Consider the following 25,380-nt stretch of genomic DNA (forward strand, 5'->3'; position numbering starts at 1 on the left):
TAGATGTTATTAATAACAACACTTTGGATATATCTCCATTATAATGATGTACAGGTGACTGTTTATAACAAAAGCCAGGTGTTCATTTGTTGTGGTATAAAAGTCTGTTTGACTTTTATATTTCAATATATAAACATAATAAAAAGTAGTTTTCAGTATGAACCAGATGCCAAAAGTTTTAAAAGTGAAAGAAATGCAGAAAATTTGGAGTTTTGCAGTAAGCATATATGAATTTAGGGAAAATATCATTCTTTCCTGAACTAAAGGGCCACTAAAGTAGAGGGCCTAAGTGGCCAAGTTGTTTAAGGTAAATGTGGACCCTTTGGCTAAAATGTCTGTATTTTTACCCCAAAATTTACTTTAAGTACAGACAAACCTGTGCATCTGTAAAATTTTAAAGGCATAGCATGCCCTAGATAAATAAATTTAAAATGTGTTTTATGTTTTAGAAAAAAACAAACTTATCAGGATTTTGCATTGCACTTTTTAGCTCACCTGGCCCATAGGGCCATGTGAGCTTTTCTCATCACAATCTGACATGTGGTTAAATTGTTTATCAGGTTAAGATCTAGGCCATAATAAATAATAGGTTTGTTTGCCCAAACGCTACCTACCCAGAAAAAAGCTGCCTACTCAAATTCTTTTATTGTCCTGATTTGAAGAAGTTTTTTTTAATCAATTAATTAGACTAATAAACATCTGAAACTTTAATTTCTTTAAAAAAAAAAAAGTAAAAACCTACTACCTACCCACTGTCTTAACCTTTGGGTAGGGTTTGGGCTAACCAAAATATTTTTCAGTGTGTCCCTATCTGCCTTGAAATTTTCAGATGAATTGGACAACCAGTTGTTGGGTTGCTGCCCCTGAATTGGTAATTTTAAGGAAATTTTTGCTGTATTTGGTTATTATTTTGAATATTATTATAGATAAAGATAAACTGTAAACAGCAATAATATTCAGCAAAGTAAGATCTACAAATTAGTCAACATGACCAAAATAATTAATTGACCCCTTAAGGAGTTATTGCCCTTTATATTTTTTTTTACCAATTTTTTCGTAAATTTTTGTAATCTTTATAAAAATCTTCTCCTGAAAGTACTGGGCCAAATTTAACCAAACATGACCACAGTCATTATTTTGGTAACTACTTTAAAAAAATATGTCCGGTGACCTGGCCAACCAACCAAGATGGCCACCATGGCTAAAAATAGAACATAGGTGTAAAATGTAGATTTAGGCTTTTATCTCTGAAACCAAAGCATTTAAAGCAATTCTGACTGTGGTGAAATTGTTATTCAAGTCAAAATTTACCTGCCCTTGAATTTTCAGATGAATTGTACAACTGGTTGTTGGGTTGCTGCCCCTGAATTGGTAATTTTAAGGAAATTTTGCTGTTTTTGATTATTATCCTGAATATTATTATAGATAGAGATAAACTGTAAACAGCAATAATGTTCAGCAAAGTAAGATCTACAAATAAGTTATCATAACCAAAATGGTCAATTGACCCCTGAAGGAGTTATTGCCCTTTATAGTTTTTTTTTACCACTTTTTTTGTAAATTTTTTTAATCTTTTATAAAAATCTTCACCTTTGAACCTCCTGGGCCAAATTTAACCAAACATGGCCATAATCATCATTGGCTTATTTAGTATAAAAAAAGTGTCTGGTGACCCGGCAAACCAACCAAGCTGGCCACCATGGCTAAAAAGAGAAGAAGGGGTAAAATGTAGATTTTGGCTTATAACTCTGAAACAAAAGCTTTTAGAGAAATTCTGAATGGGTTAACTTGTTAATCATTATCAAGTCAAATCATATCTGCCCTGGAATTTTAAGATTAATTGGACAACTGATTGTTGGGTTGCTGCCTCCCTAATTGATAATTGTTAAATTTTACTGTTTTTGGTTATTATCTTGAATACTATTATAAATAGAGATAAACTGTAAACAGAAATAATGTTTAGCAAAGTAAGATCTACAAATAAGTCAACATGACCAAAATGGTCAGTTGACTCCTTAAGTTATTGCCCTTTATAGTCAATTTTTAACAATTTTCATTAATTTGGTAAATTTTTACTAAATATTTTCTTCTGTAACTAAAGGGCCAAATTTATTATGGATAGAGAAAATTGTATGTAGCAAGAATTTTCAGTAAAGTAAGATCTACAAACACATAACCATCACCAAAACACAATTTTGTCATGAATTCATCTGTGTCCATTGTTTCGTATGCACATAGACCAAGGTGAGCGACACAGGCTCTTAAGAGCCTCTAGTTTTCATTCCTCCAGAAGGTGTCAAAATAAACTAAGTTGGGAAAAAGGTTTGAGGACCTCCCCACAGGTAATAATTGGAGTGAGCTGTTTTGATTGACATGGACATTAGATTCCTGCACATAGCAGGTGCGCTAGACTCCAATTCCTAATTAACAAAGATTGTTAGATTTTCCTACCGAAGGTTATAGTTTTCTATGGACACTCTGGCTTCCTCCACCATTAAAAACTACCAGTCCACCATGAAATACCACAAAGGAGCAAAACTTATTCATAATTTTTTTTAAAAGAACAGAACAAAAGTATATTTTAGTTATTGCCTGTGGACATATAAAATATATGTATCAGGAGGAGGACTTGAAATGCTGTTTGAATTTTTATGCCCCACCTACGATAGTAGAGGGGCATTATGTTTTCTGGTCTGAGCGTCCTTTCATCCGTCCGTCCGTCTGTCCGTCCGTCCATTCGTCAGTCTGTCCCGCTTCAGGTTAAAGTTTTTGGTCAAGTTAGTTTTTGATGAAGTTGAAGTCCAATCGACTTCAAACTTGGTACACATGTTCCCTATGATATGATCTTTCTAATTTCAATGCCAAATTAGAGATTGTACTCTAATTTCACGGTCCAATGAACATAGAAAATGATAGTGCAAGTGGGGCATTCGTGTACTGAGGACACATTCTTGTTTTATTCAATGTTGTTATTGCAATACTGGTCTTGCATAAGGTATATATACTCTAATTGGGCCAAGTATGAGAACATGTACAAGAACGGAGTACATATTTTGAACAAAAATGTGTATGCACAGCTTTTTAACACCTTGTAAATATATGTAAAAACAAAAATGGGTAACTTTGGTTTCAAATGAAAGATTAACAACTTTGGAACACTGTACAAACCTTGTTGAATGTTTCTTTTGACTAATAAAAGAATATATGAAATTAGCCCTGATGCTCAGATCAGCAATATCTGTGTTTTAACTTCCAAACTTCTTGGGGTTGAATTTTTGCCATAAGTCAGGATAAGGGATAGTTTAGACATGTAGTGACTGTCACTTTATTTTGAACTGCAAACAAAAGACCTATGAATGCTTGAAAATGCAGAATTAAACATGCAAAATATAATGGGGCTACCAAATAGTGGTTTCATTCCAGAGGTGAAAGTTATAATGAAGGTCTATGTTATCTAACATAAGTCTTTGCATTGAAGTCTCAGATTTCAATGGTCTTAATATTTTTATAACTAAACAAGTGTGGACACAGATGAGTGTGGATAGTATGTTTGGATGTTTGACAATAAGCAATTTTGCAACTGCTGTACATCTATTTCTTGTTTGCTGATTGTTTGAGATTATAAAACAAGAAAACTTTTGTCAAACTGTTCTTAGCTTCAATCAAAGGGAATGATCAGTTATGCTTAGTAAACATGTTTGTAACTTCAATTCAAATTCAATTGCATGCAGTTACATTGTCTGTTTACGAATTGTTTGAAATTAAAAAAACACTCATTGTACAAAGAAAGTTTTTGTCAAACTTTACTTTCCTTCAGTGAAAAAGTATGATCTGTTATGCTTAGTATACATGTTAGCTCATTCAGTTGCATGCAGTGACCAAGGTAGTCAATATGAAAATTGCTGCATTATTGACTATTGTTGATGTTTTATTAGCTGCTCTTTCATTGTAATACACGAACCATATCTTCATATTAATACAGTATGAAGTTTCTAGCCTTTCTATTTAATATTCTGTGATTATTTTGTAGGCTGTAAAGGTATGGCACATAAACAGGATAGACACAACTGTAGTGTTATGGTTAATATGAAGTTATATCTGAGTAATTTGAATCACTGGCAGATTCAGGTCAAAGGTGATCATGTAGAAGATGGAGTGTTGTGGACTTTACCCCCAGGACAAAGAATAAATGAAGTGACAAGGGACCAAATTATTTCTACGTATTCTAGTGAGAAGCCAGAAGATCCAGAGGAAGGGATAATCAAAATTTTGCCATTTGATAATGAGAGGAAAAGATATTCTAGATACATGGCCAGTATGAAAAGGAGGCGCAAAATGAAGACTTACAATGCAAGAAACGAGTTTGAAAATTTAGAACAAGATCAAGCTAATAGTGATTCAATAGAACCCTCAGCCTTACGTGATAACGCAGAAGTTAATGTGTCACATGTATACACTTATACTACACATAAATTGGCAGATTCTGTAGGACCAATAACAGACATTGTTAGCCCACAATGTCTTAGCCAGGAGACAATCATATATGCTGAAACACCGTCAATCAGCAACAACTATCAATATACTATAATATGATGTAATCCCTATGCACTGGAAAATCTAGTGGCAAAATATTACCTCACCTTCAAACGCTGAAAAATTTTATTCATCAATGTTTCCCATTTTCTTTGCAAGGACACTTCTTATTATAAATTCACAACAAAGCATTCTGGAAAAGAGTAATGATGGAAAGAATGAAAATAAAAACTGAATTTCCAAATAATCTTATCATTAACCTCTCAATATAGTAAGGAATGAAGATTGCAGGCTATAGGTTTGTGTAAAATTGGTTAAAAATGTTGTTTGTGGAAAAATTTCTCACAAACAACCCCTATTTATTTTCTATTGGCTATGAAGAGGGGGACTTTAGATTTGCACTCTTTCTGTCTGTCTGTCTGTCTGTCAAAAAACAAATCGTGCATCTTACACTAGAATTTAAATCATCCAACATCCAATGGATTTAATGTAAAGATGTCATAAACAGTCAGAGAAAACATAACTTTATGCAATGTTCAGATACAGGTATTGACAAGTTGTAGATCAATGAATGTTCAGATGAATATAAAAATAATATTTAGTTTGATTTCAATTTACTGATAAAAAAATCAATATAGGTACAACCAAACTTCAAATAAAATCTTCATATCTATAGATGAATTCAGTAAAGGTTTTAAGTAATTTGTAGAACAACACCATCCAAAAAAGGAAGGAATATTAACAATTTTTTAGCCTGTCAATGCTTCTGCAATAAGGATTCATTCATTCAAACAATAGGGATGGAAAATAGTACCTTTTGTTTTCAATTTTAGTGTAGAGTTTTCTTGTGTAAAACTGGAATATCTAAATCTACAGTTATTACCATTTTTATTTTATTTATAAAAAGTAATTTCCTGTGTGAACGTTTTGATATTGTACTTGTCTGGCAGGTTTTATCTGATCTTTACCTCATTTTCATGGTTCATTGGTCAATATTAAATATTTGTATTTTGTTCTGTTTTTTGAGATTCTATAAACAATAGGTCAAGAGGCTCTTTTCATATTACCAATTTTTATATCCAGATTATATAATTTTACAACAGTTTTCTACTCTGTGGTAGGACTTTTTTATACTCTGTCAAGTAAGAGCTACCAAAAGAAGTATCCTTAGTATGAGCATCATTTTGTGCTAGGATATCAATGATATAAGATAAGAAGCTATTCCAAATTGATTCCAGGTGTTTTAACATTAAAAACATAAGTAACAACTTGCAATCTGTTTACATCACACATATTTTTAGAAATAACTTTTGTACAAAAATTGATATTTATGCTATTCAAAGTTGTTTCTTTGTGTCAAAAATAGATTTAAAGAAAAATTAAAAGTAAGGGATAGATGTCTTCTAATAAAAGGATTTCAACTGATATATAGATGTAATAAGTTATTTAAAATTGATTGAAGGTGCCAAAAAATAAAACAAATGGTATCAACTTACTTTTTGTTTTTAAAAATCACAAATATTGAGAAATTCTTTTTATGATAGGATTTCAACCAAAATATGATTTGAAGAAAAATCTGTTTTTGCCAGGATTTCAATGGTAATTAATATCCTTGTACAATTTGCTTTTCCAAAATGGTTTTCTTTGTTGCCCACCATTTATTAAACTGCACACACAAAATATTTCTAATTCTCAGCACCCTTGCCACCTTCCTAAAAATCAAATCCTGGATTGGTGCCTGTATAGCCCGATGTTCTGTTGCAATTCTTTATTCATGAGCATTAAAGTAACCGACCATAAACATGTAATTTAGTGATAAGAATTTAGATCTTTGTGTGCAGTTTTTCATTACTTCTTATTTGTACTAAATCTGTATGAAAGATAAAGACAATAATCATTACTTAAAAACAACTCTAAATCAAGAAGATGAGCAATTTTTCGTATTTATATGGAAGCATATTTTCTTTATTGATTTACATGAGGCGAGTTATCTAGTTAAAAGTACAGCAATGTAATCTGATAATTATTTTGTATATTCATATGTACTTAAATCATGCTGTATTATCAGACATGTCTAATATTCAAACAAATTTCATTAAATATCAGAATTACATATGTTATTGGTTCTAGAAGGTGATATGTCATATAATTAAGTTAATATTTCTTGTAATGTTTGAAGTTATCATTTCCAATTATACTTAAACTTGATTTGGCTTCATTCTATTTCTATAGTATCTTACTTCTCTAATTAACATTTAAATTTGATTCCTTCAAATAAAGCTTAGTAAAAGCAATAAAGAATCAGAGGAGGTGGCTGATTTACTTTTTGATACAGTTAAAAGGAGGACTTATTGTTATCTTTGTAGACATTTTGCTAACATATTACAATTAACAGAGTATATGTAGACTTTTAGGTAACATGAGAATTAACAGACTTTGGAAAACACCATTTCTTCATTAATTACAGAATAATGTTTTATTATACATCAAAAGAATTTATATATAGGAAATAGATCCAGGTTTGACATATATATCCTATACTATAAATAAGGTCGGAGTCTAGTCTTATTATTCAATGTAATGGTATATTTTAAGGTTTATTGTTTGTGTTACCTGCTGTTGCCTAGCTGGTTACATGTTTTAATGTTTTATCTCTTCAATAAATATGATGACTGGATGGTGCTTAGTTTTAAAATGGTGTTGAATATTCTAGCCAATAAAACTAACATGTCCCAGACCTTTTAAAAATATAGGGTTACAATCAATAGTAATGATAAACAAAAACCAGGAAACTCCTTTAATGATCTACTTGCTGAAAACCATGGATAAATGATACATTTATGATTCCTTTGGATGTATGATTTTGTTATTGCCATCAAAATTGGTTGCTTTTTATCTTTTAATGAAACAAAATGATATATAAATGGAAATTCAATTCTGATTATACCATTTGTTGCTAAAATGATTTTATAGTAGTGGTTCTCTTTTATGTTAATGTTACATCTAACTGTACAACCTGCCCATGTCAAGAGGGTAGTAATGCCCTTTACCATCAGGCGTCAAACCGCCATTTTCGCCGCTACCGTTAGGGTCAAATTGATTAAAACCAACGTGACTCATCAAAATCATTTGATTTTTTTAAGCTCTAAAAGAAAATGCACTTTTTTTGTCATGCACCAAAAATTACAGTTAACATCATTTGGCAAGAATTTTTATCGTTATTTGTCCTGAATGTATCCCCATTACCACCCTCATATCAACAGTGACTGCTAAAATCATGCACATCTGCTGAATGGAAGTTTTGTACTTTTCATTTATTTCTCCATGTCTTGAATGAAATGGCCTGTAAAAGGTTGCTATTTATTGAACAATATTTAAACATAGTAACATAATTAATGATTAAGGTGGTACCTAACACTTTAATCAAAAATTGATTTGGCTTGTTTAATTTTCTTAAAATTTTGACAAAGTATTTACTTTGACCCTTTGACATTAATTTAAAAATTTCAAAAAATTTTAACCAACCGTTTTGTCAGAAAAATTACACTGGTTATATAGCAGTTTGACAAACACTTATTTTGATCATTGAGAAGCTTAATATTCCCTTATGAACACTACATCATTAAAACGTTCTGGCCTAAGATCACAATTAATTCCCTTTGTTCGTGGTCTAGGAATATAGTTCCTAATTATTATATGGGGTATTTCTTCCTAGGTAATATTTCTACTATTATCTTTGAAATGTTTACTATTTAAGTGGTCCTCACAGTTGCATATATATTGAAATAAGAAAAACATGTGGAAAATAAATATTGTTGAAAGTGAAAGTAGCGATTTGGCCAAAATGAAAGTAGGGTAGAAATTAGCCTTCGTCATTTATTCAAGATTCAAATCCTACCATTGGCATGTCAATACGGCTCTCAAAAGAAAAAGCACTGATGGATTGTCCTGGGACAAGCATATTTTATTGGAATAATAATGGTCTATAAGCAGTTAAATTTATTTCATGTTTGTGGCGGTGCAAAGTTTTTAATTCACTTTGACTTTAATCAAAAAATGCATTGTAGCCAAGGGGGAGAATAATTGTGTTCTGAGGCCTTCTGCTGATTTTACAGAGTTATCTCCCTGTAGTGTTAGGTACCACCTTAAGTACATGTTCCAGTGTCTTATTTTGTTTGTTGCCTGTATTGATTAGAACATCAGGGGCGGATGCAGGAATTTTCGAAAGGGGGGGGTGCTAACCCAGGGCAAAAGGGGGGGGGGTGCAAAACATATGTCCCGATACAAATGCATTGATCGGCAAAAATAAAGGGGGGGGTGCGCACCCCCGGAACCCCCCCTCTGGATCTGCCACTGAACATCTTTATTCACTTTTTGCCAACTATCTGTTTTATACAAAAGTATTATTGATGCTCCCTTTTTGCATTTTTTTACCATATTAACAAGAAACATATTATAGTGAAGCACTATTCCTAAGTCATTTATTCAGAGAACATAACTCAATTAAAGAATTTTATGAAAAAAAAAAAAAAAAAAAAGAAATACATACGGACTTCCTGTCGCACTCTTTAAACATAAATATGGTGCACCATGCATGATTTTATCAATGAGCTGGTTTTTTTTTAAATTGTGTATTTTTGATAGCTCTTGATACAGGTTGTTGTATGATGAGTAAATGACTCCCTCTTAACTAATCGCCATGCAGCAATTTATTCATATTGAGAATGCATAGACACTAGATTTGTGAGGCAGGTTTCTGACAGAGTCTAGTTTATTGTATTGGTTTAAATATCTACTGTTTCTAAAATGGAAGTTATTTTCATTTGATTTAAACATCAGATGTTTTAAATTTTCTTACATGTATCAATACCTGCCACCTGATTTATGGTTAATTATATAATGACTTTACACCTAGATGGGCTCAGTTATTTTGAGAATGAAGTACTTCATCTGAATTACTTTAGAAACTGTATAATGGCTATAATTAATATAAAATGATGTAATGTTTATATTTTCATGTAAAATCAGTTGACTTGTGACTTCCATTTAATCTCAATAATTTGATTTTGGTGAAACAGAAACAATACGCTAAGCAAAGGCAAAGGAGGTAGAAACTATTTTGTTGACTCCTGCTTTAATATATATTATAGACCAAATGCGTTAATTTTAATCAAGACAAGACTTACTAAAGAATGACACGTTTATATTGTGATCGAATGTTTACTCTCTGCCACATCATAGATTATTTACATCAAATGGAATATAAACACAAAGTTACACAGAAAACTCATACATTGCAGTACTAATCAGTACACATAAACGCTCACCTCAATTATATGGTATTTTTAAAAGAGACACAAAAATCACCATGCTAATTATGACATGTCAAATAAAAATACTTGCTGGTTCTTAAAAGAAAAATAAAGACTTATAAACATCTATACCACTATAAATCTGAATACAACAGGGAAAACACGTATTACTATACAAAAAGTTTATGTACAAAATTCTACAAAAGAAATAATAAATGTTTAATTAACTGCATTTACTTGGTCCACGATCAATTACTTAGATTTGCGTAGAGTTGTCATAACAAAAAATATATATAATAAAATAATTAATCTTGAAGTGCATACTATGTAATTTAATTGGGGCATTACTCTATTGACAGACATACTCTACCCACATGTTATTGTAAGAATTACTCTCAAAACTCATTCATGTAGTAAACCTTATAAAAGAATTCAGTGGACTCGGTGCTGAAACTAAATGACGAGGCCGAATCTGCTGAAGGCAAACCAGTTGGAGGTGTAAATTATTGTCTGGTTCCTAAGTCTTGTAGGATGTAGAATGTCCTTGAGTTATGTTCCATTATGTCTAATTATTTCCGGTAGTAGACTCTAGTTATTGTTCCAACGAATGGATAAAAAAGTGGTCATCAATATACGCTTTGCAATATACGACTTCAAACCATGAAAAATGTGGTGTCGGTTTTTATGATTTTATCTAAATGATTTAAGAAAGATAAAATTTTAATTGTTAAATCGCTTTGGCGTCCGAAAAGCTTATAGCCAAATTATAAAGCAAAAAATGTCCAATCTATACTAGTATTTACAGCATCACAGCTCCATGTGCATACCATAATCAGCGAGAGTAACAGCATTATTTCGTATTTATGAAGATGTATAATTTAGCAACGAGCTAGTTTAACTGCACCTAGTTGAAGTTCTTCGACCAGTTTAGAGTATTTATGTAAAAATTAATCTCGATCGGAATTTTAATCAAACCCAAATTCGTCACGTAGTTTTTAACTTGCCATATAAGAGACTTTCGTATTCGAGACATAGGGATAACAATTTCGAGCCGATGGCGGCGTAAACTATTTTTACAAAGCTTTATTTCCGACGGTAAAAGACTGGAGGTTTCATACTTTCTTCATTGGCAGATGCCTTATGTTCCGATTTTTTCCGTCTGATATATCGTCGTTGTCCATGACCTCATTTTCATGGTAAATCGACTAAATACAGGTAGTTTTTCTCTTTCATTATGAGTAAGAGGATAATCATTATATTTGGTATATGGATAACTTTTATGGTCTACATGTCCGTCAGACAGGTTTCGGCTGACTTCGACCTAATATCATGGATCATTGACCGAGGTTAAAGTTATATGATTAGGTCCGTTTCTCAGATACTGTAAGCAGTAAGTCAACTTAATTTGGTGTATGAAATGATCTGAAATGATAATACGATATGCATGTACATAAAATTGAGATAACAACCCGACCAAAGAATTAAAAACCAGCCGAAGGCCGCCTGAAAAACAGCCGAAGAAAATCCCTTCGGTTGGTCCCTAAACAAAAAAATGTACTAGTTCAGTGAAAATGGACGTCATTCTACATTCCAAAAGATATAATTGAACTAAAATTTATAAAATACTAGTGACTGAAAAAAGCCAGAGGTTCTTGACTAGGGACAGGCGCAAAACATGCGGCGGGGTTAAACATGTTTTGCGACATCTCGATCCTCCCCCTATACCTCTGAACAATGTTAAATAATCAAACACACAGCAATATGCACAGTAATTTCAATATTTTGAGTACATAATAATTGAATACACGCAAGTGTACTATAGAAATCAACAAAATACAACAAAAGCATTTGCTATTTAAGAACAAGTTCGAGTCAAACCAAGGAATTGTTGCCCCCTCCCCAACACGACGATAACTGTTTTGCATGTTGTCTCGGATTTTCTCTTGCTGCGCTTTTAGGACTACATACGTTGAGTTATACCGAAATTTATCAATCAATTAATGGAATAAGGATATGAAGTTTATATTCAGAGGTCAATGTTTTACAAATTGATTGTTGGTTTCCAGTCATTATTTTAATTTCTTTGTGGTTTCATGTTGATTTATATTAATGGTAGATATAGAATGGGATTTCACATATTTTAACATTTTGAACTCGTAGTAGGTACAATAAGTATACAATCCCCATTTAGTTTATGATGAATGAGGTCAAGGTGGAAAAACCAATACATATCAGTGTGTGACCTCGTTATAATTTACTTTTTCTTCACAATTAATAAAAAGAATCATATGAAGGAACTTTATTCTGCATATCTTCATAGCATGACCGCAACAAAATAGCAATTGACAGTAGTCAACACCAAAGATACTCTGCTGTTTTTATTGGCAAAAATGTTTTACATATTGCGGTATTCCGATATTAACAAAAAATAGAAATAAAACAGATTTTTCTGATCAGTATAGTTCATTTACAAAATAGAATTATGAAGTTAGAAGTAAACGAAAGCATAGGGAATTTGTTAAAGAGGCGTGGAATGGCTAATTGCCAGTCATTTACAGAGATTTGTAATGAAACTTGCGCTTTATAAGTAATTCTTCTGAAGACTTTAAAAGCAATAATTTCATATAATTAATTACAATAACATGCTTTATGATCATATGTTGCCAAAATGAATATATTTGTTATTTGATCTTAAATTTAAAACCAAAAATAACAAAAAATCAAAGTACATGGGTGCGTTGCCAGTTTTCTAATAAAAATAAATGTTTTACTTCCGGTTTCACATGCAGCAAAATGACATTCAACACACTGACAAATTTATTTTTCGATTTTTTTCCTTTTTTTATAGATATTTATGGGATGGGTATAGAAAGAAGTCACGGGGTGGTGCTGACCTGTCTAAAGTTAAACTGATTGAGCTTCAAATGATTTTTACTTTTTTAAATTTCTGTTGATAAAAGTGTGTATCAAGCCATGCTACCTCGGTCTATGACATTAGTCTGATTTAGATTTGGTCAAAACTATGAATTGAAGGCATATATAATCAAACCATAGATGTGTGAATGACTTTCAATAAATAAAGAAACTCCGTCACTTTTATCCATCAACTACCAACTGTACTGACATGTAGTTTGATCATAATTGTGTAAAATAGAAACCGAAAATTTAGACATATAGATAATACGTCAATATTAGATACATGATTGCATTTTTTTTTATAGTAACAGAAACGAAATTATGTATGATTATGTGGGTACAATATGCGATCCCGAATTGATAAACAGATAAGTCTTCATAAATGATGTTTTTGGATATATGTCAGAGAGAGAGCAAACCCAACGACAAAGTATCAAAACCTAACCAATCAGTTTTTGGCGGGGTTCGAGTTGCTTAGTATAGTTTTCTGTGTAATGTCTTGTGTACTATATTATTTGTCTGTTTGTCGTTTTTGGTCATGGCGTTGTCAGTTTGTTTTCGATCTATGAATTTGAATGTCCCTCTTGTATCTTTCGCCCATCTCATAAAGACATATAAAACGTCATATGGTTCATTGGTAAGGATTTAGTTTGAGTAATAGGTTGTCTATATCGGATGTATTGCATGATTGTTAGGTATAAATGTCTTCTGACAGAAAACATCTGACTTCGACCTTATTTTCATATGTCATTGATAATGTTGAAATTCTGTCATCATGATCTTGATCGTGACTTCATCATAGAATACAATTATTCGTAAATGAGGTAACTTTAGTTTGTAGATGATCAAATTTCTTACAGCAATAAAAAGAAGATTCAACTACAGGTAGCAAACACAAACTAAGGCATTCAAAAGAATACAGATCGAGTTCTTCTGCACGATTTATGCGTCTTCTTTCATGTATGCATCGTCCGGGTGATAAAGAGGCCACTTGTTCATTCTTTGTATCTACTGTATGTATTTGACCTCAGTAGTGCCGAATTATGACTGTTATTTAATATCCGATTTAGATTTGATTACTGTTTTAATACTTTATATGTCCTTCCAAATCATATTTAGTATAGTATTAATAAATAATTACATTAGATGTATGTTTCATTATAATACGTTATTCTGATTGGCTAACTGAACATCACGTGTTATCCTTAAGCAATTGCATTACTCAATAAAACCTATCATTCATGATAACACGAGGTCCCACAATAAAGTTCACATGTGAATTAAATAAAAAAAATGATAAAATTCGTGTTTTCATGATCCTAGCTAAAAAATGTAATTATAAGTATTGAATGCTTCTTTTTGTAAGTTAACTTCATAGGGTTGTAAAAGCGTTGACCGTGCGCACATTTTTAGAATGAAGCGCTTCCGCGCTTCATAAAAAATGTACTTCGGTCAACGCTTTTACATCCTAATGAAGTTACAAAAAGAAGCTTTCAATACTTAATTGAAGCTCAAACACATTAAACAACTGTCCATGGTTGATAGAACTTTGATATTTCGTCCAGTGTTAATTAAATCACGTTATTTAATCATTGTGTCCCCTTCCAAGGGAGCTTTTACTGGTATATGAAAATACATAAATGTATGATCATGATTAAAATACATACGACAGTACACTCCAGACCTTAGTTTGTTGGCGACTCTTACTTAGGGTTTCGTATAATTTTTAAAATACATCGATCTATTGCTTTGCAATGTTGTTTAATTAGTTTTATTTTCATCATCATAAATGCAAAAATCACACCAGAATATCTTTGTTATGATATTCACATTTCAAATTATTTTATTTGTGAGATGTAGGAAAATAAATCGAAAATATGTTTTTTATTATTATTATTCGTTTAAATTATATCCATATTATTGCATTAAAGCTCGAATTTCAATGGTCAATGTCACGAACATGATGAACGCACCTGAACCTACAAAATAATATCATTTCGTGATTTTAAAGTTTTATGCAGACAAAATAGTTGTATAAATATGAATTTATTTTTATTTAATTTTTTTTTTTATCTAGCGTAAAAATCGACATATAATTTACCGAATGTATGACTTTCTACGAAAACAAAACAAAACTTAACTGTAAGTTCTTCAGGCTTTATTCGTTTTGTGAATTTGTCGACTGACTGAATTAAAACATAAATGAATTCCTTCAAAATTAAATTTATAACTATGATAAATCTTGTATCTATGATGTTGTAAACTAGAAACTGTATTTTAGGAGACAGTAAAGCTTTGTAAAAAGATCACGAGAAAATATCGTAAAAATGTCTCAAATATCCTCAAGCTTGCATATTATACATATTACTTCACGAATTAATGAAAAAATCGTGCAGAATTTCTTTTGACCGATATTATTAACTTCTACAGACCAGCATACTATGTATGTTAAAATATATGTGTGATCCTATTTTATATCTAGCATAACTAAATTGCTTTGTCGTCTATTTATTCATCTGTTATATAGTAGAGTTACCTCAGATTCGATTTTCTTTTCATCAGATTTAACTTTGGTCTTGAGGAAACGATGATAGTCCATCGGAAGGGCCGAGAAATGGCTGACCCGTGTTAAGAGAGAGACATATCTCTTGCACGTAAAATACACCCTTGTAGATTTCGAAAAAGAGTAGGCTAATACCGCCACAAGGCAGCACTCGCACCCGCAAAGTGGAAAGGGATTAATATAAGTTGCAAAACTTGTTTCCCAATCCACTATGAATAAATATGTTTAAACTAAACTACACTTTATCCACACACTGAAGTTGTCGATGTATGTTTTATATCGACAAGTTATGTTACGAATGGTTATCTGATCATGGAATTTGAAGTATATTGGTAATAAAGGTATCAATATCGACAATATCAATTCGATATCTAAATTAAAAAAAAAAATGTTCTTAATGATTTGTTTCTCTATTTATTTTCTCTAGTTCTCTGTCCCTAATTAAATTGTGAAATTTTGCCATGTTAATAAGGATATGTAATTCATACAAATTTAAAAAAAATGTCTTGAATTGTTTGTCTATTTCAACGATATTAACGACATCGAGTCGATATCGACAAATTTTGTTTTTTTAACGTAGTCAAACAAAAACTATACAAGTAAAATTATTTCAAGAAAAAGACTTAATTGCCGTTTTAATGCTTAAATGTTTAAGCATCTGTCCTATTTTCAAATTCTGTGATTCTGTAAAAAAAAAAATAAGGTAGATTTCCTGGTTGCAAGTTTGACCGCATATTTGTTTTCCAGACACAGCTAAATTCAAGTACTAGTATCCAATATCGTTTGACCCTCCCGAGTTCAAGTAGTGTGCCAATTTTTCAACATCCTTTGCAACATTTTGATATTCAGTCATGAAATATAATCACTTTTATTTCAACAGTCTGGTCACCACAAAAACGAACATCGCTATCACGGTGAAGATCATCATCACCATGAAGATAATCAGCAAGGACATCACGGTCATCACGGTCACCACGATCACCATCAACATCATCACCATCAACATGGATTGCATCATCAACAAAGTGAGTACTACCTAGCTCGATCCGTACAGAATTTACGCTTCTCCATGATTAAGATTTCACATTTTCTTTCAGTTTTCGTGATTAATCGGAAAGATACAGTAACGATTCTTAACAAATATTTGTAATATTAAAAAGTGGTATAATCTTATGTTATACGTCAATGAGACACAACCAAACAACACAAAAATTAAAAGTCAAACAAATTTTCAAGGTGAAACATTAGTAAAACGTCTATACTGAAGGAACCATTATTGGTACATATAATTGTTATTGGGTAATGATGTCTTTGTTTTTGTTTTTGGATTTTGACTTTGTTATTCATGTTTTAGGGGAATATAGTGCAATAAACAAGTAGTCTGTCGAAACAACTGTTCCTTAGAATATAGAGTTTAAAAAAGATTATCCAAGGACGTATTAATGTTTCAGCTGTTAAAGTTCTGAGATAAACCAGATCAAAGGTGTAACATTGTTTGATCATCACATTAATTCCATTCAACGGAGAAAAAAGTAAAGTTAGGCTAATTAACTATGCTGTGAACCCTGTATAAATGGGATAACGATGAACTCAATATTTTAATTACTAGCCATAAGTAATTTTATTCTAAGACATGTTTGTTATGAAAGCAACTTTTTTGTTCCAAGCCAATGCAAACAAGCCATATGTCTTATGTTTTACTTTTTGAATGAAGATGTTTCTGACTTCTTGCCCAACAATGTATAAGAGGATTATAGATCAATGTTATGTAGTAAATCTCTCACAAAAATACATGCTGCAAACCTTATGTTCTTGTTTTTTGTTCTATAAATATTCGAATACAGCTTAGTATTCTTTTAATAGTGCCAAATAATTAATTTATGTAATATGACCTGCAACAAACATTTTTGCCTATTTCTCAACATCATTTTAGCTTTTTACGTTTTCAGATTTAAAGGTTTAAACCATCACAATTTCCCACAAAAATGTTTTGCCATTTAACAGGAGTTCATTTATATCAAAACAACATTGTTTATTGGGAAGTTCCTATGGAAAATTTACTTTAACATTGAAATTTTGATCATATTCTCGTACTTTTTTTTGGTCACAGGTTTATCTTCTAAAGAACATATTTTTCAAATTTCTTACATATTTTTGCCACTCGCAAACCTTCCATCCCTCAGAAATTACCAGTATCTATAATACTGAATAACCTTTATATACACGTATTATGGAATACCAATCAAATCTGAATTGAGACGTACAAATGTAGACTATTAAACCATTGTAAATATTCAAAAAATAAACAAAAAGAACTCAAAATCAATAGTTTCTATTACAATTAAAATGCAGTTGCTGTCTGCCAATTTCTGTGGAAGCCCTTTGCTTAATAGTGGCACTGAGAAAATTCGTATTTCATAAACAACTATAATGTTACGGTAAATCATTAAAAGTGTTAAATGTTCCAAGTGGTTTCATTGATGAAGAATACAGATTCCTTACGTTCGATTTTTGCCCCCTAAAATGAGGCCGTGGTAAAATTAAGACATACTCTGTTAAAAAGAGACACGTCTCTTGAACAATAATGAAAAACGTAAAGCAATCAAAATGTGAATATCATTATTTTTTTGCTCACTAATTGTTGTCAATGTTATGTAAGATATACAAGTGAGGGGGTTAGCTAGTTTCAAACCCAGTTATAATCGACAATTTTTCTCCATAAGGAAATGCCTGTACCAAGTCAGGGATATGAAAGATGTTTTCCATTCGTTTGAGGTGTTTGAGCGTTTGACTTTGACATTTAATAAGGAAATTTCCGTTTTAAATTATCCTTAGAGTTCTGCATTGTTTTTTGTTTTTTTTACCTCTGTCGTCATTGAAAAGTCGTTGTGTTAGACAATATTTACCATTTTTAGTAGTCGATCTTAGATTTATTAGTTATGAGTTTGACTGTTCCTTTAGTATCTTTCGTCCCTCTGTTTTAAATCTAAAGGACAAATAAAAGTTGTTAGAAAATATTCTTCGACGTTTTTATGATTGAGTTGAGACAATACTTTTCAAATTGCCATAATTTGTTTAGATAGAGGAAAGGCAGTCAACAACACATTAAAAAGTGTGGTTGATATGGACAAATCTATGGAACGCCGTAACTGCCTTATGGTACTTCATTCTTTATTATGATGAGCTTTTCCTCTATTATGATGAGCTTTTTTTCTATTATGATGAGCTTTTTCTCTATTATGATGAGGTTTTTCTTTATTATGATGAGCTTTTTCTTTATTATGATGAGCTTTTTCTCTATTATGATGAGCTTTTTCTCTATTATGATGAGCTTTTTCTTTATTATGATGAGCTTTTTCTCTATTATGATGAGCCTTTTCTTTATTATGATGAGCTTTTTCTCTATTATGATGAGCTTTTTCTTTATCATTATGAGCTTTTTCTTTATTATGATGAGCTTTTTCTCTATTATGATGAGGTTTTTCTTTATGATAGTTTTTCTCTATTTATGATGATCTGTTATAAGGGAATCATGGGAAATTAAGAGAATCATGGGAAATTAGGAGATTTAAGACCAAACTCAAAGAAAAATGGCAGAATCAGAATCGTTGAAAGTTCTTCGGAATGTTGGCTCGCTCTGTGTGCGGGAAATGTTTGATAAAGAAAAAATAACACCGTATTTTGTCAGCATGCTTTCAAAACGTGTACTGGAATATCTAGGAGTTACCGTTCTAGCGCATATGACGACACTGCGAAGGGAATGCACCAAGTATGTTAACATGAAACCTGTGAAAACTGATAGTTTGGATGGCCATTAAAATACCATGTTGACAAAAAATGTACTAGAATCGTTGTTGGATTGTGACTGAAAGATATCGGACATTGATAATCTCTTACAACTCTCAGATAAAACAATATATATATATATATATTGACGGATGGCTCATTTTGAACTATAGAAAAGATATTGTTCTCATAGGCGGATCCAGGGGGGCCGCCCCCCCACCCCTTTTTCGTGGGAGAAATTTGGTTGATCATATAGGGAATAACTGAAGCATGACTGGAGAGCCCCCCCCCTTTAGGAAAAATATGGATCCTCCACTGTTTCTGACAACCTTGACAGTATACTTTTCGGCATTGTCGTGGACTTTCGTTGAAGCGAACGCATGTTGCGTGAAATACGGGAGGAAAAAGGAATTAAAGTACAAAGATTGAGGTTGAGTTATGCCATTCTTAGAATATACTGGTACCCTATCGATAAAGACCGTTCGACTGCATGGACGTGTATACAACGTTACGACACCGAATCACTTATGCCACATACATACTAACCATAAATTAGTAAGATGGAGATTCTTTATACTGGGTGGAGTTGATGGGTTCAGTAGGCTTATTATATTTCTAAATTGTTGTGACAACACTTCCGCCACCGTACTGAGTAGCTTCCTCTCTGGAGTAGATTCCGATTCCGATTCAATATTTTTATTAAAATCTTTCTATACTTGCACTTCATGAATATACAGTACATACAGAGTATATACACAATAAAAAAACAGACAATACACAAATATAAAATACGAGTACCATTCTATTAAAAATTATGAGAGAATGTAAAACAATCGAGTTTTTGTATAGGTTCTGTCAGCAGTGGTGAATCCCAAAAAAATCATATTAAAGTGGGTCCCACTGAATGCCTAAGAGGGGGGCAGCTCCGGTCATGCTTCAGTGATTATGATTACAGACCCAAGCACGCACAGTCAGAGAATAGAGAGATTGTAGAGGGACGTTAACGATGGTGTTTTGTGCTATTTCTACAACTTATTCTATCTTTAAGGAGACCAGGGAATTCCCGATCCACTAAATGAACTGCATCTGATAGCCCTGCACAACATTTACAGGGACGAAATTAACAGAAGACTTGATATTTGAACTCAAGCCTGGGCAAGCCATATACTGAGAACAACAAAAGCATCTCCTTTCAATGTTTGGATGGCCGGTCAAATACAGAATCCTGTTGGTACACAACTTAGTGAGCGAGATTAAGTTTATTATGGATTAGAAGGAAACATTGATGCGGCTAATATTAAGGACGATGAAAGGCCAATTGTTGAGCCCATGAACATTGCAATTAATGACCAACGAATAATGAAAGCAGATTCCATTAGGACAGGAGCCAACTTTGTCATTGATGACTTTGTGAAGTGTGTCGAAATCCGTTCTTCTCAAGCCCTATTTCAGTATTTTTTGGCGTACAATAACAATGTTATAAATGATCATTATCTTTTTCTTGGCCTACCCCCCCCCCCCCCCCCCATTTTTAGTCTTGTCTTTGTTATATTCATCATAGAACTGACATCTGGTACACCTATATAAAAAGGAAAATGGTGTATGATTGCCAATTGGACAACTCTCCACAAGAGACCAAATAATACATAAGATTAACTAGTATAGGTCACCTTACGGTCTTCAACAATAAGCAAATCCAATACCACATAGTCCGCTATAAAAGGCCCCGAAATGACAATGTAAAACAATTCAGACGAGAAAACTAACGGCCTAATTTATGTACAAAAAATGAAAAGAAAAAAACAAATATGTAACACATTAACAAACGACAACAACTGAATTACTGGCTCCTGATTTGGGACAGACACCTACTACACAATGTGGCGCTGTTAAACATGTTAGCGGGATCCCAACCCTCCCCTAACCTGGAACACTCACGAGTACAACATAAGAACGAACTATAAAAAAGGAAGTTGAAAAGGCTGAACTCATCAGATGGATAAAAATACAAATAGTACAAATATACAAGCGGACATGGTCGGATACTTGGACATGCTAACATAAAAAAGAAAAAAAAACAAAAACGAATAAATAAAGTCATGCATTTAAGACTAAATTATCAATCAGTACACATCAAACATCCAATGGATGTAGTGCAAAGACGTCAATAAAAAGTCGGAGATAAACCTGACCTTGTGCTTTACTAAGATACAGGATTCGACATATTGCAGATCGATGAATGTGTATATGTGTATAAAAGAAAATAGCCCTTTACCACCCTCATAAAACTAGTATTTAGTTCGCTTTAAATTTGACTGATAACAAAATCAATATCAATATCAATAAAACAATATTCAAAGATCTAATTACAGTGCTGAATTGGTAACCTTTTAGAATGAGTTTATCTAAATGATTAATAAGTTTACCAGGATCGTTTGAAAATTTCCGTGCGATAAACAACATTTCTGTAAAAAAAAAATACGAGCTACATGTCTCCCATTTGAAATAAGTTTAAAGGTACAACCTAACTTTAAAACTTATTTTCATACATGTATCTATATATGGAAGAATTAAGTAAAGGTTTTAAGTATTTGTGGTAACGAAATCCCTAACTTATGCATAGTCGTAAGAAGCATAGCTGGTGACAGAAGTGAGAAACAGTGTCATCATATGCGCTGGAATGGTAACTCATTGTATTCCAGTTCGTGTTTGAAAGCGTGCTGACAATATTTGTTGTTATTTTTTTCTTTATCAAACATTTCCCGCACACAGAGCAAGCCAAAATTCCGAAGAACTTTCAACAGTTCTGATTCTGTCATTTTTCTTTGAGTTTGATCTTAAATCTCTTAATTTCCCATGATTCCCTTATAACAGCTCATCATAATAGAGAAAAACTATCAAAAAGAAAAACCTCATCATAATAGAGAAAAAGCTCATCATAATAAAGAAAAAGCTCATCATAATAGAGAAAAAGCTCATCATAATAAAGAAAAAGCTCATAATAATAAAGAAAAACCTCATCATAATAAAGAAAAAGCTCATCTTAATAGAGAAAAAGCTCATCATAATAAAGAAAAAGTTCATCATAATAGAGAAAAAGCTCATCATAATAAAGAAAAAGCTCATCATAATAAAGAAAAAGCTCACCAAAATAAAGAATAAGCTCATCATAATAGAGAAAAAGCTCATCGTGATAAAGAAAAACCTCATCTTGATAAAGAATGTAGTACCATAAGGCAGTTACGGCGTTCCATACAAATCAGTATTGTTTCGATTATATTTTTGACATATCACGATATTGTTCTATAACAATAAGGTCGCGTCATTGAAATTAAGATGATTTAACTATTATGGTATACAAATTTACAAACAAATAGATTATCAGATATATCAGACGATACTCAAATTCGTACGACAGCGTAGGAGAAATAAGCCTTATCTAGTTGCAATAATAGTAAGTAGAACGGAATTCATTTAATTAAAATAATAAATACCTGAGAATAATATACTTAGAAAAAGTAAAACTATCTGTTCACACCGTATAATAGTTTAAAAAAGGATACATGAATAACAAGTATTTCACCTACTCAGCGAAAGCTGAATATTTGTTAATCAATTACTCCACTCTAATATTGATATATGCTATAAATAGATTATGTAAAGATTAATCTCTTGATAGTTTTTGATAATTGATATGTTTGATCTATAATATTACTTGGATAAATCATACAAAAGCTACGGAAATTTGTAGTAAGTTAGTTTTGATTTTAAAATTTGAAAAATGTTTAGAAAATGCTCTTTGTATGTAGTATTTCCTTCAGCAAATCAAATACATCTTATATGAACTACACCATAACAAGTATTCCGTAGATAACAGACAGCATTATGTAAATTGCTCAAACCCATTGAAAAACTGATAAATGAACGAAGCATACACTCGTACCGTTTTTATGTTGTACTTTTACCCCACTGTCTCAAATTAATTAATATTTGCCTAACTTATGTAACGTGTTAACTGTTATTTTAATGTCAACATTTGCATAATTAAATTTACAAAAAAGCGACACATATCTCTGTAATAACAATTTATTTCAGTATTGTATAAGGGGAAGGTTTGGCAACCCACCATATTTATTTTAAAATGTCCTGTTACAATTCAGGAATTTGACAATAGTTATTTACATGTATATTGGAGTTTGCTTTTAATTGAGTTCAGTGTTTCTGTTGTTCCGTTGTTTTCTTTTTATAGTTCATGTGTTTCCTTCAGTGTTTACTTGTTGGCGGATTTGTGTTTTGCTTAATTGAATGTTGACTAATGAACAGCAGATATTACTGGTGTCGTTATTTTTCCTAGTATATAGAAAACTATCTTAGATAGACAAAATCAGGGTGCAGCAAAAATTATTACATATAAAATTCAAACACATTGAAATGATGCCTGAAACTATCAGTTGTCTCTGTGTGACTTTACACACAACTTACCACGAATTTTGATGTAATTATCTTTCTTCTTAAAAACAGTTATTGTTAGACCGTAATTGTTTGGACTGTAAACCAACTTCTTTTCGTGGATACTTTATTTCGTGTTGTACCCTTTAAGTTCACTTCGCAGCTATTTATTTTGCGATTTTCGATTGTCTTGTAGTAGTTTAATAAAAAAAATAATCCACGTTTTACATTTTGGCGACGATTTATATTTGCGTTATTTTTATACTGGCGAAAGTCGCTAAAATAAATCGATCGCGAAAATAAGTTGGTTTACAGTATACACGATAACTGGCCTTGCAGTCATAAAACTTTCGAGTCAGTTTTTTGTACTCATACTCCAAAGTCAACCAATCAAAATGCAGGATTTCATGTTTCAATCATGAGTTTTGTGCTACGAGCACTGGGCAAAGTTTATGACTTCAATCCCAGGTAAAAGAATCAGCAATGCAGGATTTTAAAATGCATTTGTTATTTCAAATAGAGGCAACGGTAATATACCGATGTTAAAATATCATGGATCTATTTTGACTATCTATAAAACAAATACAAACTGAAGGTATGGCATGATCTACAATAGTAGAAAGACAGAAAGCATCAACAGATAAGTGGTTATGCCATGCATGCAACATGCGCCATATAAATCCACAATGGGCATTATGGTATCAGCTCTGTTATTGAAGTTTTATATAATGTGAACAAACATGAGCTTAACGTTTAAGATATGTAAACTCCTTTCGATGGAACAGAGCTGGAAATTGAGAAAAAAAAACAATTGGTAAGCTTAGTTATTTAAGTGTTATAGAATTGTAGTGAAAGCGTTATAGAGGTCCATTTGATTTTGGAATATGACGAGGGATTACGACTTGATTGAAAAATAAAACGAATTGCCTAAAAGAATTGTGTGATATCGACACCACTGAACTTTATGGCCTGCTTCCACTTAATTGTACCTTTATTAAGCTGCATATTTGAAAAGATATTTGAATAAGAAAAGTGTTTGTGTACGTTAAAAATAGAAATACACATGAAGGTATTGTTGTCCAGGTGAATGATCTAGACTCTTGAAAACCTCCAGATCAAAGTTACATTATCATGTTCAAATTATATATTTTCTTTTAAAAAAAACCCTCATGTGTATGTATTACATAAAAGTTCTTGATACAGGTGAAGTGGATGCAACTAGAGTCGCACACCGACCCAGAGAATCTCCATATCCTATCATAACAGTAGAGGAAGCTGTCAGTACTGTGATAGAACATACTAATGTTCTAGGAACAGAGGATGTATTCTATAAAAGTAAGTAGTTAAAAACTGGTGAACACTTCTAGAGCAGTTATCGTATGGATAATACAGTAGCCAAAATGTTGGATTTTTTTCCAAATTTTCATTTAAACATATTTTTCCACTACATGTACACTGATTTTTTTTTGGAAGAAAACAGTTTGATCGAGCTTTTCATTTCATGAATTATTTTAATTAAATCAAGCTAAGGTTACATACACAGTTGCTGATGGCATTGGATTTGTAGAGGTTCTTTTTTTTTGGTTTATGAATTATTATCATCAATTTGCGTTTGCCCTGCCTTTCAAAATTTTATTTTAAGCATCACTTTTCGAAATAGACAAAAGCGCGGCAGATAAAGGCGGACCTCTGAAAGTTTCGATTTTGATGAAAAATCATAGGTGGATTCATTCAGGGAACATAATATAATACTAGTTGTTGTCATTCTCAATTTTGTGATTCTTGGTGTCAAAATTCACATAACTTTTGCCATATGATATA

General features: G+C 32.0%; 1 protein-coding gene across 4 annotated transcripts in view; it reads left to right on the forward strand.

Annotated features, from left to right (window-relative positions):
* The window catches only part of LOC134712149 (gephyrin-like), a 93,927-nt gene that overhangs the window by 17,693 nt on the left and 50,854 nt on the right, over positions 1 to 25,380 (forward strand). For 2 of the 4 annotated variants that reach the window (XM_063573345.1, XM_063573346.1), the window contains 2 exons: positions 16,205 to 16,349; positions 24,763 to 24,894. In XM_063573345.1, coding sequence (XP_063429415.1) covers positions 16,205 to 16,349; positions 24,763 to 24,894 — 277 coding nt within the window. Of the gene's footprint in view, positions 1 to 4,030; positions 7,211 to 16,204; positions 16,350 to 24,762; positions 24,895 to 25,380 lie in introns of those variants that run through there. The other 2 variants (XM_063573343.1, XM_063573344.1) reach the window with 1 other exon arrangement.

Source organism: Mytilus trossulus, chromosome 3, assembly GCF_036588685.1.
Source record: "Mytilus trossulus isolate FHL-02 chromosome 3, PNRI_Mtr1.1.1.hap1, whole genome shotgun sequence".
Classification (NCBI taxonomy): domain Eukaryota; kingdom Metazoa; phylum Mollusca; class Bivalvia; order Mytilida; family Mytilidae; genus Mytilus; species Mytilus trossulus.